The 20,756-nt window shown below is 41.2% G+C and overlaps 1 protein-coding gene across 1 annotated transcript; it reads right to left on the minus strand.

Annotated features, from left to right (window-relative positions):
* Window positions 1-10,001: 10,001 nt before the first annotated feature.
* Window positions 10,002-14,980, minus strand: LOC142490819 (uncharacterized). The gene is made up of 3 exons (XM_075593241.1): window positions 14,054-14,980; window positions 12,577-12,654; window positions 10,002-11,146 (listed from the first exon to the last, which is right to left on the minus strand). The coding sequence occupies exons 1-3, from the start codon at window positions 14,505-14,507 to the stop codon at window positions 10,002-10,004; spliced, it is 1,677 nt and encodes a 558-aa protein (XP_075449356.1). The 5' UTR covers window positions 14,508-14,980.
* Between the last annotated feature and the right edge of the window lie 5,776 nt (window positions 14,981-20,756).

A 20,756-nucleotide genomic window follows, 5' to 3' on the forward strand; every position in this document is an offset into this window, starting at 1 on the left:
TCATCCACGATAGCTGAGCCAATACATGTTTCCAAACACACACACACACACACACACACACACACACACAAACACATATATATATATATATATATATATATTTTTTTTTGTAGGACAACTAGATATAAATAGATAGATAGATAGATAGATAGATAGATAGATAGATAGATAGATAGATAGATATAGAGAGAGACACATATATACAGATATATATGTAGGTATGCTTATATTGGGAAGAAAGTATAAGTAGCAGCGGAAATATAGATAAGAACTATAACTTACGACACGCCTAGTACAGTAACATTTGTCACCTGGTGAAAATAGAGCCGAATAAATTCCGATATCTCTGTCCCCTGGCAAAACCTCCACGACGACAGGAAGAAATTTTCCCGCATCTGCTCCTCCAATGGAGTTAAGATTAGAGCTTGTGCTGCGGCCCACCTCCAGTGCCAGAAGCATGCATCCGTTGTTCTTGGATTATTTTCTTTAAGTTTGCCCTGATATCATCGAATCTCTTGCGACAATTCGTCCGGTCCCTGACATGATTCCCACACGCAGACGCAGCAAATATTATTTGCTCCCACATTTCATTTTTGGATGCTGAACTTGTCCGCCCTTGAAATACATACAAAATATATGACGTCAATTATTATTAGAAAAATGATCAGTTGCCTAAATTGCTACCTGTTCCAAGAGATACCAAACATGCTGGTTTAGGTGGAATATGTGTACCACATGAGCATTTACGTGTAAACATACAAATCTAAGGAAGCTTGCATGAATATTGTATGAACTTTGTCAAACTTTTTAGACTGATTGTTATGGTCGTTATAAAGCATGAAGGAATATGTGTGTAACAATTGCCTTTAATTGATAGATATTATAGAATAATATTGTGATATTAAGACATCTCACATGACCTAGGATAAGATGTCTTTGAACAATCAATGCAAAGATAGACTTACCTAGTAAATGGCCATACAGAGAGTCATAGGGCCTCATGCAGTAAGAGTTGATAAGGATTTTTTCGGCATTTTATAGCCAAAATTGGGTTTGAGATTCAGTAAGTGCCAATAAGTGCTTGATTTCGGCAGGTTTCGTAGCCGATAATTTTGTTATGGCCAGTCGGCTGCCGATAAGCCTGTTTTCGGCACTGATCGCCACTTTTTTAAATCGGCTGGATTCAAGTACCAAAATCAGCTTATCGGGGCTGATCGGCACTAGGAAATTGAGATGTTATGGCCAATTTCTCCCGCCAACTAAAGTTGGCAAGTTGGAAGGGAGAACGATCGCTAAGGCTGCCGGAACGGCACTTAGAAAAAAAAAATCTTCTGTACATCAATGGAGTCAATGGAGCGGGGATGTATAACAGTATAGTACTGTTTACGTTTCATTGCTCACAATACAAAGGTGATTTGCATTACAGTGTGGGGGGCATTCCCTGCATTGTGTCACAGCTGACGTGTATTATTTGTATAACATTGTACTTGTAGATGTTTTCATCATTTGCGTGTCACATTACTCATCATGTGATGATGTGTCAAGGGAAAATCCTATACTTAACTCTTAAAGGAGAACCTCACATCATATCACACATTTTACTGAACTGAGCGACAATTATTTATATGATGTTACACATGTCACACATCTAACACATACACCGTATATTCATGTTGCTTTACATTACACAATGCTTGTAATGTGTAACGCATCTGTAAACGATCATGTACATCTTTCTTCTCATGTTTACATGTAGTTTTGGGTCCTCCCTTTTTCATGACGTCACTTATTGGACACTCAATCACATTGCATGTTTACATTGTAAACGTTGCATTACAAGCACTTCAACCTAACTTCTACACACATGTACAGTAATTAATCATTGTGACACCTTTCAAACTGATTCTATAGCAACTATCCTCATGCAATAAATGCATGCATATGCACACGACAATTCATTGTTGTCAACATGTGACAATAACATGGCTAATTACACATGTTGCAGCAAACATTTTACACGCCAATCTCAGACTTTTTGTCTAATTACATGACTGACTGTTGCGTTCAGAAGTGTTACATGCATTGCACATTAAATTAATTTTTTTCAAGCAATGTTTGTACAAAGCTTCACGTGACATCATTGTAAAATATCATGATTCCCTGCAGAATACACAGAACAAATACTTCTAACATCAAGTGCAGACAGCTTGGGACAGAAGTACTTTAATATGTTAATGTAACACCTTGCATTTTACTATGTCACCTGACATCATCACATACCTATTTAAAGGACGCCCATTACCTGCTCATTCACAGCTACTCATTTCAAAATGTTGCGATTGTTTTGGAGACGGAGGAACATTCTTTTCCATGACATGCTTGCTGATCAAGAGAATGACATAGGGCAAGGGAGGGAGAGAGCCAGGGACAGTGACAGGGACAGGCACGCGGATACGACAGGGACAGGGAGAGGGACAGGCCGAGGGACAGGTAGAGGGACAGGAGATCAGAGGAGAAGACAGAGGAGACAAGTTGTGGCTCGTCCGCGTGTGTACAGGGAGAGAACCCTGTTAGATGGGATGAGTGAGGAGGAGATAGTCAGTCGCTATCGTTTGAGTTCAGCAGCAATCTTATCTTTTTATGAAGAGATAAGGGGAGATTTAGATTTTTTGACAGCCAGAGGTCGTGCAGTCCCTGGGCTTGTTAAAATGCTGTGCTCATTACATTATCTTGCTTCCGCGTCATTCCAGACAACTGTGGGCATAGTGGGCGGGGTCTCGCAATCTACATTCTCGCGGGCCTTTACCCAGTTTCTCTATGCACTCAATAGACGCGCTAGGAATTATATTCATTTTCCTACAGAGGCGACAGAGTGGCTGGAAGTCAGGAATGGCTTTTATACCATAGCAGGGATACCATGTGTGCTGGGTGCAATCGATTGCACACATGTTGCTTTGATTGCAACTAGTCAGAGTGAGCATGTTTACCGTAATCGTAAGCACTACCATTCACTCAATGTACAGGTGGTATGTGATGCCACGATGAGGATAATGCATGTGGTACCCAAATTCCCTGGTTCCAGTCACGATTCCTCTATCCTGAGGAACTCTTCAGTCTTCCATGCGTTCGAAGAGGGACATTTTGAACATGGTTGGCTGCTGGGTGAGTACACATTTGGATGTTGTAACACAAAACACATTTTTCTTTAGGAATGTTTTCATTGTAGAATCTTATCACTAATGTAAGCTTATGTGTGCTCCATTGATTATAGGTGACTCGGGATACGGAATTAGGCCGTGGCTCTTGACTCCGGTGCTAAACCCTCAAACTGAAGCAGAGGAGAGGTACAATGCAGCCCATATCTCTACAAGATCTGTTATAGAGAGGACATTTGGCCTACTCAAGACCAGATTTAGGTGTCTGGACAGAACTGGTGGGGCTCTTCTATACAAGCCTCAAAAAGTGTCTGATATTATCCTTGCCTGTTGCATTTTGCACAATGTTGCACTCAGGCACAATGTACAATCAGACCTAGCTGAGCCTTTGGTAGACGAGCATCCAACCCATGTAGCTGCTGAAAATGAACAAACAGCCAGTGGTGGCCAGACACGCCAGAATCTCATCAATTCCTTTTTTTCTTGTAAGTAAAAACATATATGTTCCTAGTTCTACATTTATAGATTAATTATGTTATATTAACAATAATGTTTCTTTATATAACCTTCTGTTAGGACACAGATGAATATGGGTTGCACACCTTTCTTTTCTCTGCTGTGTGCACAAAGGGATGTGGCAGTGGTATGTTATTGTTGCACAGGTTATATAATCCCTCTTCAATTGTACATTAGTTGTGTGTATGTGAATACAACTGGGGTAACAAAGCAGTAATATTTTAGCATTGTGTTGTTCCTTATGCTAACACAATACACATAGTATGGCCATAGTCATTCATTCTTGCAGTATGCTTACATACAATGTTATTGGTGCAGTGTAACATGTACATCCATATGATGTGTACACCAGGCTGTTTTACATTTTGAATGTCATTAAATATACATGGTGTTGCACATTTAACACCAAATACACACTTTGCTGTGTTGCTTACGGTACTGAAGATGGCATATAAATGTTTGCAATTTATATATTGTTCCTTTGCATTATAGGTATATCTCCAGTATGACTGATCATGGTATGTATATTTGCTGACATCTGGCATAAGATGTGCCTACCTCAATATTCGTATAATTATTTGAACTAAAAACCCAACATATTGGTTCAAAGAAAAATGTTACATATATGTACTTTCTGTATCATGTACATGCATTTAGCTACTATTGAGGTTTCATGTGCATTGTATTAGAAAATGATTACTCCCATTTCATCACATTTAATGTATGTTCCCTTATAAATTCCTTTAATATAATATAGAGGTGTTTGGAGAGAAGGGGATAACTGTACTTATTTGTTTACTTACGGGAGCTCATTAATCACGGATGCAATTGACTGATCATAACACTCCATGCATGAATGCCTGTAATCACAACAATGCGTGGTACATCTTATATTTAGCAATGTAGGTGATTATTAATGCTACAAATTATTTGTCAACATTAATTAAAATGTGTCACATGTGTATGTATAAGTCACACGTGTGTTGATGTGACCTACATGTAACTAGTGTCAAAGTGTAAACAAAACCACAATTGTGTCAAAAATTTTACTGTAATTTTGCATTTCTAATTTCCCACAATGACAATGTTGGTAATATATTTGGAATGTCATTGACGTCACTTCATCATTATCATGATGATAATTATCAAGTGTTCTCAAAATATAAACGTCAATCACGTGCACATTAGCATAGGCACACTTTTTAAGACAACTGTTTGTGTCTGTATCAATTTGTGTATGATCCATGTATAACACCGACAAATGATAACAGCAGCTTTATTATGGTAGCTTATATCATCATATTGACTGTAGTATGTATGTGTTGAACGTTTAATAAACACAGTAAACTATAGTTAGTTTGGTACATGAAATATACACATAAACCTACTTCATTACATGATGTTGATGTAATATTCAAAACATCATGCATTGTAGGGGACCACAACATCTTGCCAATAACATTATTTGCTACAGTCCCAAACCATTTTATCAACATACCCATGTAACAAGAGATTTTTAACAAGAAATGGCTAGTTGGTTGTAAGTGTCCTTTACATTGGGAGAAGGAGTGGCTCAGTGAGTAAAGACACACACTGGCACTGAGAGTTTGGAGTCTGGTTCAATTCCCGGTGTCGGCTCCTTGTGACCTTGGGCAAGTCACTTTATCTCCCTGTGCCTCAGGCGGCAAAAAATAAATTGTAAGCTCCATGGGCCAGGGACCTCAGCCTGAAAATTGTGTCTGTAAAGCGCTGCGTACAACTAGCAGCGCTATACAAGAACATGCTCATATTATTATTATAATTATTATTATTGTTACATAGTTTCGACAGTCATACGTTCCATTACACAATAGAATACACATATGTGTTAGCAGAGTGGGAATGGTTGTTATATATAAAACACACCATGGCATAAAATGTTAGTAGTAATTAAAGAACACTCAAGAAAATTTCTAGCTGCACTCTTTTGCAACATCATTATGTTAATTAAGTGCTTATGCAATATAGGCATAAGGGTATCACATTTTTAATTGTTTGTTAATAAGCGCTGCAAGCAATATAAAATTAGATCCATATGTAGTATAGTAGTCGGTGGCTCCTCCTCACAATCATCTCATATAAAGGTAGACTCTTCTGAAATCATACATTGATCCGATTGTATCTTCCCCGACATCTCTGAAATACAGCAAACACATGATGGTCAAAGATGGCACCTTACTATATATGTATCCGTGACAACGCGTTACACAGCTCTATATGATTGTGTAGATACACACATCAGTCATTTATATGTTAGAACTACAAGTGTACATCATTATGTAATCGTTAATTAAATTAGTAGCAGGCATAACTATGTATATGAAGTTAACGTTGCCTGTATACTGAAAAATGTGCGCGCACATCTTAGTGTGCGCACGCACTTCACGCTTGGGTCGACTAACTGTTAGCGCATGCGCAAAGCAATGCGTACGTTGTGCGTTCAATACATGTTGAAAATAGCATTAACCATTAAATATTTATTTCAAATACAATGAAGGCAAAACTACATTCGTTCTAAACGAGTACATCTGTATTCTTTTTAAACAGACGTGTGTGGACAGAAAGCACGGCCGATAACACAATGCACAAATGCAATACGTGTGACGTCATGTTAAGCCAGCGTGAAGCGCACGCAAACACTCCTCCCACTGAATTAACATTCGGCTAATGCCCAGTGTACGCCCACAAACACTGAGGCGCACGCATGACACAGTGCAGTTACCGTAACTATAACAAAACAACACAGCCAATAGGCTTTGACGCGCGAATGTCGCTTGGGGGCGGGACTTACATCCGTAATCCTTTTTAAGGACGCCTTGGCACATGACAAGGGTCCCACGTCATACGTGGTCGACCCGGTTTGTTTTTTGTAGATGTTGCATGATAACAAAACAGGTGTGTGTTACAGTTATGGTAACATGTTTATAATATGTTTAAAGGGATAGGAAAGTACATATATTTATTCCGTGAGCAATGTGTACTACTCTTTCAGGTTCTACTATATTGTAATAGGAAACAATGTGTTTGTGATCGTTACATGTTATGCAGTCTGCAATGTTACGTTGTATCCACGCATTTAAAGTCAAAATGGTGGTTACAAAAAAAAAAACTTTTAACGCTGAGTCAACGGATAACGATTGTTATATTTACCATTCTTGTAGAAGTAACACTTCGTCTGCCTGCAACTGGTCGCTCCAGAAAACCAAGGCATTTGCATCCACGGTTGACCCAAACGCTGAATCCTGTATGACACACATCTCCTCCATGAAGCGCTCATAGGAATCGCCACTGCTTTCTTCAAACAATTGGTCCGGAGGTAGGTTCATTTCTTCGGGTACCCATTCGAATACGTTTGCAGCAGAAAGGCTTTGTACAAAATCATAGTAGTTATGTTCTTGTAGAATGTGTGTTTCAGCAATGGAGGGTGCATATATTGCAGCAGGTATGGATTCACACGGAACAGTAGTAGCGGATCCATTGCTATTGGCATTAGGAATAAATATGCCATTTAGCACAATATGTGTGCCGTCTTCCACGGTGAATTGTTTTTCCTTAGCAATCTTCCAAAAACCATACCTTTCTTGTAGCTTATCCTGCACACGTTCAAAACAGTCATTAGTTGATAAAGTGAATCTTACTGAGGATTTAAAATTTCGCGCACGCCCAGGTTCTTGGTAATAAGGATACTTTGCTCTAATCAAATCATAGATTTGTCCCACGTTGGCTTTCTGGTCTGGACTTGACACAATCGCTTCTGCAATCATCAGTTTGTACCCCTTGTGTGGATGCATATTTGTACATAAATCATCAGCCATTGCAGAGTATCAGAAATGATGTGTGCAGTTCTATGTTCTTTGCTCATAATAATGAAATGGTTCAAATGCTAACTATTTTGTGTCTTTCCTTTTCAAGGTCACACAATGTTTCAACTTGTACTCCTTGTTTCAAGCACCAATTGTAGGTCTAGAAATAATTGGTTTCACATTTGTGGTTTCTGATAGCGATTTGACTGACCAACATGTAGCAACTTTTATCTACTTTCTCAAAACATTTGTAGACTTTTAATTAAGAAACATTGGGGGTTGAGGAAAAAAACATTGTCCACTTTATGAAAATAGTGCTTACACAGCCATCTAATGAAATACACACACACCTGCAAAAGTAATTTTTTCCCCCCCATAAATTTCTGTGTCTATTTGAAAGTCTGGTTAACTCCCTGTCTGCATCAGAGTTTAAGTACGTGTGAATATGTAGATATATATATATATTTCTCTCATAAATATATATCTATATATATATATATAATGTCTGTAAAACCAAACTTTTAATGTGTGTGTATATTACAATATTTAAGGGTTTATATGTAAAGAGGGATTTTTATATTGTTGTGATTTATTTAAAGGTTTAAATAATAGAGGCTTAAAATTTGTTTATGGCCTATTGCATTGACCTGTCTGGTAAATGTGATTTACCATCAAACAAGGTTTTTTTGTAATTTAGAAGGCCTGTAGTGTTACAACCAATAATATCTCTGTAATGCAGGTGTACACAGAACATATTGATGGCAGTAAGTAGGCCTTGTATGAAACCTATTTAAATAGTGATAAACATGAGTGAATTAAGTAATAAACATTTGTTTTAGGCCAATACTGTTATAGGCTCACAGTTAGTATAGTTCACAAACATTAGGCGTGTATTATTAAAATACTGTGTTTTCACAAGGAAGCATGAAGTGTATGTTTTCTGAAAATACATCTATACCAGTTTAGATAGTACAAATCATATATATATATATATATATATATATATATATATATATATATATATATATATATATATATATATATATATATATATAACAAACAAAGAATAGACTGCGCTCCTCAGGTGTAAAATCAGACTAATTACCAAATGATTGTATTAAATGGATAAGCAAAGGTGAATGGCAAAAGTGAATGCAACAGTATTATGGATGATTGACTCACACTAATAAAAATACATGCAATATGTTATAATAAAATGCTGAGTGCCAATGTTTAAAAAGCTGCTGTAAACACAAATATATGCCAGTGAACAATACAAATATAATAAAATGGCATGTGTTGGTAGTTATGACTACTGCACTAATGAATCCCTCCTGAATGATACTAAATGAATGATGAATGGAAAAATACAGAAAAAATGACACTAAGTGTGTCAAAGATAAAAATAAAAATGAAAAATGTGAAAAATGTAAAAATATATCAACCAAACCAAGGGTCCATGCTAGGATCTGGCTGCTCTCATCAAGGACCAACGAATTCCCAGAAATCTGTGAACAACAAGAAAAGAAAGCGCCCGATCCTAGTGCAGCATGAAAAAATACAATTTAATAAAAATGAATATGAATAAAACCAACAAATGCGAACTCACAAACACAGGATAAATAAATGCATATAATGAGTATACTCATTCGCCAACCGCCCACGTTGTGCCTTGGATGGCGCGCCCTCTCTCTGTCTGGGTTTTCTCAGCTCTGCTGAACCGACATCCAGCAGGGGATACAGGAAAAAGCTCACCACAATGTGACCCGGAAGTCCTCCACAATGTTAGTGTATCCGGATATGAGGTCTGCAGTCCGTGACCCCGCGATGCAGGGGCTGATCAGAGAAGTCTCTCTGCACTCCCAAAGGCAGTCCGTAATGAGGTGGGCAGTGAGGATAGAGTCAAAATGTATATCACGGTGTGACAGCAGCTAAAAAACGCTCTTCTCTTATATATATATATATATATATATATATATATATACACACTGTGTGTACATATATCCATACATACTACATATATATTAGTATACATTCACAGATATGTTCTTGAAACAAGAACACATAAATGATTAAAGGACAACATTACAATGGGCAAGCAAGGTGAAGGTAAGTAATGTTTTACACTTAATCCTGCTGTACACGGACAAGAAAGATGTTTGCAGTTAAATAGATGTGTGTTTTTAATTGCATGTGAATAATATTAACATGCAATGATTACATCAAGTAACACACCCAAATAAAATGTTTTGCAGGTAAGTCAATGGCAGTTTCTCTAAACATAGCAACTGGCTCCTGGTGGACCATTACTGAACAGATGATTAATACATCAATATTAATAACACTATTCATTAATTAGGACTGTTAACATTTCCAAAACTTCACGTGTACAAGAACATACTTGAAAATTTGGAAACAACAGGTCTTCAGCATACATACAATATTCATTAGATAATCTGAAGTCAACAAAACAAGGCCAAAGACATATTTAGTTAATTATAACATTTATTATTTTTTTTCCTTTTGAGAGCGAGTAACCGGCCTGCTTGTTGTCTCTTGGATTTTCCTTTTTTCGTTTACCAACAACTTTAGGCACAACAGAGCCACTTTGAGTGGCCTCTGGCACTTCACGGGCAGGGCTTGTGGCCAGTGACTGTTCACCGACAGGCCTTGTGGGCAGTGACTCACCGACAGGGCTTGTGGCCAGTGACTCACCGACAGGGCTTGTGGCCAGTGACTCACCGACAGGGCTTGTGGGCAGTGACTCACCGACAGGGCTTGTGGGCAGTGACTGTTCACGGACAGGGCTTGTGGGCAGTGACTGTTCACGGACAGGGCTTGTGGGCAGTGACTGTTCACGGACAGGGCTTGTGGCCAGTGACTGTTCACGGACAGGGCTTGTGGCCAGTGACTGTTCACGGACAGGGCTTGTGGCCAGTGACTCACCGACAGGGCTTGTGCCCACTGACACATGTGAGCAAGTTGGTAGACAATGCACAACTGATGGTTGGTCCGTTTCATGTGTGGCTTTTTTTGTTTGTGTCCAAAAACTGGTCAGAAGTAACTGCTTGTGCTTCTTTGTTTTTGCCGCCTCCTTTGTAGGTGTCCGCTCCAGAATTTCTACAGATGGCAGCGGTAGGATGTTGTCAGGAACATGCACAGAACTTTCTGCTACTTGACCGGTAACATCCCGACCTGGGGAATGAACATCAGATGCATGAGGTGAAAAATGAGCACCATGTAAAGATCCTTCCTGTGATGTGTTGAAGTTGAAATTTGGTACTGTAGTCATTCTCAAGTAATTCGCTTGGGTTTGCTGAACAACTAATGCTTCGAATGAGGTGTTGATTTTTTGCAACTGTTTAGGCACTTCAATGAAGACTCTGTGGAGATGTGCCAATTGTGATATCGTTTCTTCCTGCAGTGAAATCATCCTTTCGAGCACTGTCATCAGATCAGAATGGCGACGATTTTCTGCTTCCACAATTTTTCCCTCAGAAGCTACTATTGCATCGTATGTGTTAGTTGATGGACGATTTGGCTGTATAACTGTTTCAATGGGAACCTCTTCATGGTGACTTGATTGTATTTCTGTGTCTATGGCGGCATCATCATCATCTTCATCATCATGTTCTAAAAATAAATGGAGACAATAGTGTAAAAAAGACCAGGCGCTTACCTTTAAGTTTATTTAACACTGATAGGCTTACAATAGAGCCGTCAAACCAACTGTGGCTCACTAATTCTCTGAGCCAGCAACAGAATCCCTTCTGCTTCCACCCCAGAAATAAGGGTTAATCCAGAGCCCTTAAAGAGACGTGAAAACAAACAGGCAATGGGGGAGCAAGGGATTAGAAAAGCATATATAATCACTTTTAGAAGTTGATGGAAGTCTTGATTGATTACATGCAATGGTGGGTTATTCAGATACACATAAATACTTACACGGCCATGTGTAAGCAGACACAATGTTTGGTAACTTTCATAGGGCAAAATCTCTCTCTTCCAACAGTGACAAATGATTTGTATGGTGAATGGGTATAAAAAAATGTACAACACTGTACTCACACGGCCCAGTGTGAGCAATTGCAGGGATTTGGTATCTTTTTAGGTTGGCATTAACCCGTCCGTATCTGGTAATCAGCACACTAGAGTCTCCCTTCCTGATCCCGGACGCGGGACCGGCTGTGATAGCTGTGCATAACACCTGATCCTGGACCACGCAAGGAGGCCAGGGGTCCACCTGTAATCTATGTGAGTCCCGTTGTAATTATTAATAAATTTATTTTATTCAATATATACAAGTGAACCGTGCCTCACTCATTTTCCCACCCCTCCCATATAACTTATACATCATAACACCGGGGGGAGAGCCAACCTGACAATAAGAGAGTCCTGCACCAGTTTGGAACCTGAATACAGCTCCTAGTGTGCTGATTACCAGATACGGACGGGTTAATGCCAACCTAAAAAGATACCAAATCCCTACAATTGCTCACACTGGGCCGTGTGAGTACAGTGTTGTACACTTTTTTATACCCATTCACCATACAAATCATTTGTCACTGTTGGAAGAGAGAGATTTTGCCCTATGAAAGTTACCAAACATTGTGTCTGCTTACACATGGCCGTGTAAGTATTTATGTGTATCTGAATAACCCACCATTGCATGTAATCAATCAAGACTTCCATCAACTTCTAAAAATAAATGTACACATTATTAAATGGCATGTTAATCTCTGCTGTGTTACTATGTAATTATACTGTGTCATAAGTAACACCTAACATGTTTCCATACGTTTTATAACCTCACATTAAAAACTACCTTGACTTACGAATAATGTTTGGACTCAGTATGAAATATGAATGAATGAAAACTTGCTCTAAACTCACAACTCCTACATGATAGTTAACATCACTAACACAATACATGTTGCCTTACACTTCATTTTCACTGACACTAAGTAATCCTATTTAAAGAACATGTGCAAAACAAATAATGAACATGACAACATAAAATATAGAAGTGCACATATTATATGGCCACCAACTCATACACTCACCTTCTAGGTGTGTTGAGCTGCATGACCCAGGGGAAGACACTTGTTCCGTCTCAGGTGACACATGTCCTCCAGGGGCAACTATATATAACAATAACATTAGTTGGACATTTACATGTGTAAATATTGAACAAACAGTTATTGTATGTTCTGTATTTATGAGTACCTAACAGCATCAGTTCCTTAACCGAAAATGTGTGTGTGAAAGTGAACATAAATAGTTGTAATAACAATGTACATGCCTGTGTACTTAGAACTTTTGAGTTCCCTAACATACAACATACTACAGTATGTTTCTGCAGTAATGCGTGAGGATAAATTGATTAAATTTGTACATAAAAATCATATGTTGTGTAGTCATATCAGTATCATAATGTACATAACTATCATGAGATAAACATTCACAATGGTTATCATGAAGGTGGTCATATTGCAAAAAGTTTCGTTTTTGGTACAGGATATGTGTGGTACATTAATAGAAGATGTGGCACACCTGAATGTGGCTATCACTCAACAAGACAACACATGCAGTGTGTGATAATGTGTCGTTGATAGCAGTTCAACTATAGATATGAGTGAACTAATGTGTGACGTACAGTTTGATAACTAATGACTTGTTGGGGCATTTAGTACCTAGAGTTAAGCTTTCAAATGAGTGTGATTAACTTCAGTTTTGCTAGTCAGGTTGTAAGAACGGTATTCCCTTCCCCAAAAATCCTAATCAGCCAGACCTTTCAATTACTTCAAACAGGTGAAAATGGTGTGAACTAAGTTGACCCTAAGATGACCCTGTAATTTGGGTGTGTGCTGAACCCCACCCCCTCTGTTGACGTGTATGCTGTGATAACATATTCATTGCAGCTGCTTTAACACAATGGTAGAGGAGCTAAATAGTCGTCTGCAGTGTGCAAGTTATGAACACAATGACATAACATATGCTATGTGTGCCTCATTATGCTGTCTGTATATGACATAAAGCAAAAATGGACCTTTTCATAAACAACTATACATGTGTTAGTGCAAGTGATGTATGTAGGCCGTTGCATGCAATATATTCGATGCATGATTAGAATAGGCAGTAATGTCGTGTTTGTAGGAGTAAAATAAATAAAATACACATTAATATTATACATATTTATGTTTTGTACCTGTAGCTAGTAATAATTTCTCATTAGCATGTGTTACATATGTGTACTACACTGTTGTTCCCCATCTTCGCCCACCATCAATTGGTTCCACTGCAGCAATGCATTTTGGGAATTCACATGTAAATGACCACGCAATGGCACGTGCTATATTAGTTACTGCTTTTAGTAGGACTACAACATATATGTCTATTTTGAGATATATATATATACAGAATCAGACATATACATATATAGATGAGGTATGCTTATATTGTGAAGACAGTATAAAAAGCAGCGGAAATATGCAAAATAACTGTAAGCAACGACACGCCTAGTACAGTAATATTTCTCACCTGGTGGAAATTCTGAGGGATAAATTCCAATGTCACGGTCACCGGCCAAGCCCTCCACGACGACGGGAAGTAATTTTCCCCGAAGCAGCTCCTCCAATGGAGTTAATATCAGACGTTGTGGTGTCGGGCCACCTCCAGTGCCAGAAGCATGCACGCGTTGGTCTTGTATTTTCTTTTTCAATTTTGACCGAATATCGTCAAATCTTTTGCGACAATTCCCCTTGTCCCTGACACGATTCCCACACGCATTGACACCAATTATTATTGTGTCCCACATTTCTTTTTTGCTTGATGAACTTGTCCGCGCTTGAAATAGAAACAAAATATATGACGTTAATTCATAATAATAGAAGCACCAGTTTCCTACAATGCTAGCTGTTCCAAGAGATAGCAAACATGCTGTTTTAGGTGTAATATGTGAAGCACATGAGCATTCACTACTAAACCTAGACATGTAAGCAAGCTTGCATTTATATTGTATGCAGTTATGGCAAATTGAACGCCTGTGTTTAGTTGTCCTTGTAACGCATGATAAAAAGCTGTGTTTCCACAATAATTAACATAGACAGATATTCTGTACCCATATTTGCATATGAACAAAACTCACATGACCTAGGATCACATGTATTTGAAGAATAAATGGAAAGGTACACTTACCTACTAAATGTCCATAGAGACTGTCATAGTGCTCCAGAATCCCAGTGACAAGAGCCCTATTTTCCTGGTCATTGAAGCGAGGATTACGTGGCTTCTCCACACGTTTCTTCCGAGCAGGTTTAGGCTCAGAGCTTGGCTGCTGCTGACTGGACTCTCCTTGTTCCAATGGAAGAGACTCCAAAAGCTGGTCACCAGCAAGCACGCCACCACCAGACACCCCATCAGCAACTGAGCCACCAGCAGCACTCCCACTCCCAGCAACAGCACTCGCACTCCTAGCACCAGCACTCCCACTCCCAGCACCAGCACTCCCACTCCCAGCAACAGCACTCCCACTCCCAGCACCAGCACTTCCACTCCCAGCAACAGCTATCCCACTCCCAGCAACAGCACTCCCACTCCCAGCAACAGCACTCACACTCCCAGCAACAGCACTCCCACTCCCAGCAACACCACTCGCAGCAACAGCACTCCCACTCCCAGCAACAGCACTCGCACTCCTAGCAACATCACTCCCCTGAACAGTACATTCACTCTGACGCATACTCGCACGAGTAGCACTACCACTCCCACCAGCATCACTCTTCCCACGCTTTCCAGGCATACTTACAGCACTCACAAAAAACAGAAAACAAATGTACAGCCAATCACACGATACACTTCCACATAGAAAACAAGACAAAGATGTAAACAAAACAACAAAGGACAAAGCTCTCACAATACACAACAAGTCTCTCAGTCAATATGCAAATATTAAATCGCCCAGCTCTGTGCGTCTCTCTCTCTCTCACTCCCAACAACACAGAGAATGATTAACAGTACACGTTGCCTTTAAATATGGCGCGCTATCCAATACATGCTTGCTTCGCCTGATTCAGCAAGATTTTTGATTGGCCAACCTAACAGCACCCCGCCACGCACGCCGATACAGCTGTGTGTGATCGGCAAATCATCGTGAGAGTGGGCGGATTTGTTTTCGGTTTCATTTTGAAGACATTCGGCACTTACTGCATACGGAGAGGGAAAATCGCCAATAACATGACTAATCGGTAAGCTTGCCGATTTCACATAATCGTCGCTTACTGCATGAGGCCCATAGTGCTCCAAAATCCCTGTGACAAGAACTCTGTTTTCCTCTTCATTGAACCGAGGATTACGTGGTCGCTCCACACGTTTCCTCCGAACACGTGCAGGCCCAGAGCTTGGCTGCTGCTGACTGGACTCTCCTTCTTCCAATGGAAGAGACTCCAAAAGCGGGCCACCACCAACCACCCCACCACCAGCAGCACCAGCAGCAGACACCCCATCAGCACCAGCAACAGACACCACAGCCGCACCAGCAACAGAGCCACCAGCAGCACTCGCACTCCCAGCAACACCACTCGCACTTGCAGCAACAGCACTCCCCTGAATCCTACGTTCACTCAGACACGTACTCACACGACTACCAGTACCACTCACACCAGCATCACTCTTCCCACGCCTTGCGGCCATACCTCTAGCACTCACAAAGAACAGAAAAGAAATTTAAAGACAATCGCACTGAACACTTACAAAGTGAAAACAAGACAAAGATGTTAACAAAACAACACAGGACAAACCTCTCACAATACACAACAACTCTCTCAGTCAATATGAAATATGTTAATCGGCCAGCTCTGTGTGTCTCTCTCACTCTCTCTCACTCCCAACAACACAGAGAATGAATAAAAATACATGCTGCCTTTAAATGGGCCGCTCAATCCAAAACATGCTTGCTTCGGCAGATTCAGCAAGAAGTTTCATTGGCGAACCTAACACCACCCCGCCATGCACGCCGATACACCTGTGTGTGATCGGCAAATCATCGGCAGAGTGGGAGCAAATGTTTTCGGCTTGATTCGGAAGGGATTCGGCACTTATTGCCTACGGAGAGGGAAAATCGGCAGAATCATGCCGATAAGGTACCCTTGGCGATTGCACTTTTTCGGCGCTTACTGCATAGAGCCCTTAGTTAGAGAAAATGTAACTAAAGCAACTGCAGAGCACACTGCTAACAATTTGCCTTCTAATCCACACTGATAATCAACAGTGGGATCCACTGCCACATTTTGGGGGTTTTGCTGTTTGAAGAGGTTTAGATTGAGTGCCGAGACAGGAGCTTGTAGGTAATATTTTTTTGGAAACCTTGAAACCATTAATAATGTTTTGAGGTCTTTATTCACTAAATAGAAGAAGCTGCAGCTGTAGTTATGCAGTGATGCTCAGTACTGCCAGAGTCTTTACCATGTAAGTGACAAATTGCCTCTCCTAGGCTTCACTGCAGAAATAATAGATACTTTTTCAAACATATGTAGCACTGTTTCCCCCCCCCCCTCCCCTTTGAGAGATTTTACTGCTGCTACCGGTGTACTGGTGCTTGCAGGAGATGCTGAGTGGTCCGCGATGGCATGGGGAACAGCACAGGCTTTCATTGACTTCTCTTAGTTCTCTCTTGGTATCAGCGCCTCCAGCTCCAGTGGTTCTAGGATAGCCAGAGACAGCCTCCCACTGGTACCCATTACACTCCTACCCCTACCTGATAGACTGAGAACTCAGGCAGGAATATATATACAGTCATGTGAAAAAGAAATACACCTTCTTTGAATTCCATGGTTTTACATATCAGGACATAATAACAATCATCTGTTCCTTAGCAGGACTAAAAAGTAGGTTAATACAACCTCATATGAACAACAACACATGACATATTACACTGTTTCATGCTTTATTTAACAAAAATAAAGCCAAAATGGAAAAGCTATGTGTGAAAAACTAAGTACACCCTTACTGCTTTCATAGGCATTAAGATGCTAATTAGCAGACAGGTGCTGCTAATCAAATTCTCTTAATTAATTGATCATCAGCAAGTGTGACCACCTCTTATAAAAGCCAAAGTTTTAGCAGTTTGCTGGTCTGGAGCATTCAGGTGTGTGTTAACACAATGCCAAGGAGGAAAGACATCAGCAATGATCTTAGAGAAGCAATTGTTGCTGCCCATCAATCTGTGAAGGGTTAGAAGGCCATTAACAAACAATTTAAAGTCCATCATTCTACAGTGAGAAATATTATTCAAAAGTGGAAAACATTCAAGACAGTTGTCAATCTTCCCAGGAGTGGACATCCCAGCAAATTCACCCCAAGGTCAGACCGTGCAATGCTCAGAGAAATTGCAAAATACCTAAGAGTTACATCTCAGACTCTAGAGGCCTCAGTTAGCATCTTAAATGTTAAAGTTCATGACAGTACAATTAGAAAAAGACTGAACAAGTATGGTTTGTTTGGAAGGGTTGCCAGGAGAAAGTCTCTTCTCTCTAAAAAGAACATGGCAGCATGGCTTAGGTTTGTAAAGTTGCAGCTGAACAAACCACAAGACTTCTGGAACAATGTCCTTTGGACAGACGAGACCAAAGTGGAGATGTTTGGCCATAATGCACAGCACCACGTTTGGCGAAAACCAAACACAGCATATCAGCACAAACACCTCATACCAACTGTCAAGCACAGCGGTGGAGGGGTGATGATTTGGGCTTGTTTTTGCAGTTACAGGACCTGGGAACCTTGCAGTCATTGAGTTGACCATGAACTCCTCTGTATACCAAAGTATTCTAGAGTCAAATGTGAGGCCATCTGTCCGACAGCTAAAGCTTGGCCGAAATTGGGTTACGCAACAGGACAATGATCCCAAGCACACCAGCAAATCTACAACAGAATGGCTGTAAAAGAAAAGAATCAAGGTGTTGCAATGGCCCAGTCAAAGTCCAGACCTCAATCCAATTGAAATGCTGTGGCTGAACCTTAACAGAGCTTTGCATAAACAAATGCCCACAAACCTCAATGAACTAAAGCAACATTGTAAAGAAGAGTGGGCCAAAATTCCTCCACAATGATGTAAGAGACTGATAAAGTCATACAGAAAACGATTACTTCAAGTTATTGCTGCTAAAGGTGGTTCTACAAGCTATTGAATCATAAGGTGTACTTAGTTTTTCACACATGGCTTCTCCATTTTGGCTTTATTTTTGTTAAATAAATCATGACATGGTGTAATATGTCATGTGTTGTTGTTCATCTGAGGTTGTATTTACCTAATTTTAAGACCTGCTAAGGAACAGATGATTAATATTATGTCCTGATATGTAAAAGCATGGAATTCAAAGAGGGTGTACTTTTTTTTCACATGACTGTATATATATAGACATGGGGTACTTTATTGCAGTCACTGGCAGATGGTACACATACGCAGCGATGTGATGCAGACGCTGATCAAAGGTTCCCAGGCTTCAGGATGGTGCATGACCTCTGGTAGTATTGAGGCCCAATTGTCAAGTTTGAAGCCTTTGTGGCAGCAGATGTTCCCCAACCCCCTAGGGGTTGAAGTGGGCATGCTAATCCCTGATGGGAGAGACTCAAAGCCCTGGAACATAGGGTCCCACCATTTAAGGGGTTCCCCAGACAAAGACCCAGATCCTAGAGGGAGTAGACGGCTGAGATGACCCAGCTGCACTAGATTGCTGAGACTGGATAATCCACCAAATGAATGATAGGATCCCCTGAAATTGAGTCTTTTAATACAACTAGACGCAGGGATCTCCCCCGCTGAGACTTCAGAATTACCACCCCCAAACAACGCCATCTTTGTGACGCCAGAAGGTGGCGACTCACTCGCGATAGCTCCCAGCTGGCTCGAGCGCGGCAGCAGCGAGGACATCACATCTGGCTGGACCGAAAGTGAGTCACCCCGCAACATGCCAAACAGGGCCCTGCCTTGCTGCTCCGCGTCTTGGTAATCCGCAACAGGATCCTGTTGGAGATAAGCAGCAGGAGTCTCACCCATCCGTAAGTAAGAGACGGCGTCTGGCGCCACAGGTTCCTCCATTGGCAGGGTCTTTATCACGACGTCGTCCTTCGCAGGCGTAGGACTCCTCCAGAGCTCCGGTGTACTCACGGCCCTCTGGATGGACGATGCCGACCTGATACGCTGCCTCTGAACACCGGTAGGGGATGGCCTTTTCTCGGCAGGTTCAGCACAGTAGAGGTCATCTTCTTCTAATCTGGATGGGGACACCTCCACCAGGATGCGATGTCGTGGTAATTTGCTCACCCAGGCGACCGAGTGTATGGAGCTTGCCTGCTCCTGGTCAGCCTGGGGAATCGCACGCGACACCCCTGGGGTTGTTCACTCACCCACAGGTCCCAGTCCTGGGGCCGACGATACATGGGCGCACGGGCCTGCGGCAGGCTCAGCAGTGGTAGATCCCGTGGAGACAATAATTGTTGGCACCGGACCACTTGGACATCCGGGTGCGATAATAAGGGTGCACGGGCCCACAGCAGTGTTCACGGCAGTAGATTCGAGTGGCACCAGTGTGTTGACAAGGGCACACTAGCCCACGCCGTCCGTGGCAGGGAAAACAAACTAAACCGCACCGGTTGGTGTGGTGGCTCATGAAGGAGATACACATACCTCGGCTGGTACCAGGCTGGCAGACCTTAGATAGTGGGTGCCACAGTGTAAGCACGGTGTATCGAGGCCGACAGTGCCTCCGGGTAGCCGGCAGTACGGGCAGATGCACCGCAGGTGTATCTGGTTGTTCACTCGAACCATCAGGTAACCTCCAGGAAACTGAAAATTGGTGACCTCCAATTCATCAGGAATTTAGTTGGACGCCATGAGGTAGCTAATTTGCACAGCAGTGGAAATGATAGCGCTTCTCTGATGCTCAGCTCCGTAGAACTGAACTGGGTGCAGCAGAACACGGACTCCTCCCAGAGCAGAGAGAGATTCCGATTGGTTAATTCCTTTTCTTTCCCCTCCCCTGGGTGGATTCAGAGGCAGGGGCATAGACAGAAGGAATGACTTGGCTCCGACCGAGCTAATCATGTTGATGGGTGTGGCCTAGGCCTGGCACCAAAAGCATGCAACCTGACTTGTAACTTTTGCAATTTTAATGAACAGCATCCCATGCGATCCCGTTTTCTTGGCGGGTGTAAGGAATCCACTACTGGCTTTGACTATAGCCGTGCA

The sequence above is a fragment of the Ascaphus truei genome, chromosome 3 (genome assembly GCF_040206685.1).
Source record: "Ascaphus truei isolate aAscTru1 chromosome 3, aAscTru1.hap1, whole genome shotgun sequence".
Classification (NCBI taxonomy): domain Eukaryota; kingdom Metazoa; phylum Chordata; class Amphibia; order Anura; family Ascaphidae; genus Ascaphus; species Ascaphus truei.

Excerpts from the sequence above, each read along its gene's own strand:
- LOC142490819 (XM_075593241.1), bottom strand. The coding sequence starts at position 14,507 with ATGTCTAGGTTTAGTAGTGAATGCTCATGTGCTTCACATATTACACCT. Across the intron at positions 12,655-14,053 it reads TCCCTCAGAATTTCCACCAG|TTGCCCCTGGAGGACATGTG; the intron begins GTGAGAAATATT and ends TGTTATATATAG. Across the intron at positions 11,147-12,576 it reads CAGCTCAACACACCTAGAAG|AACATGATGATGAAGATGAT; the intron begins GTGAGTGTATGA and ends ATTTATTTTTAG.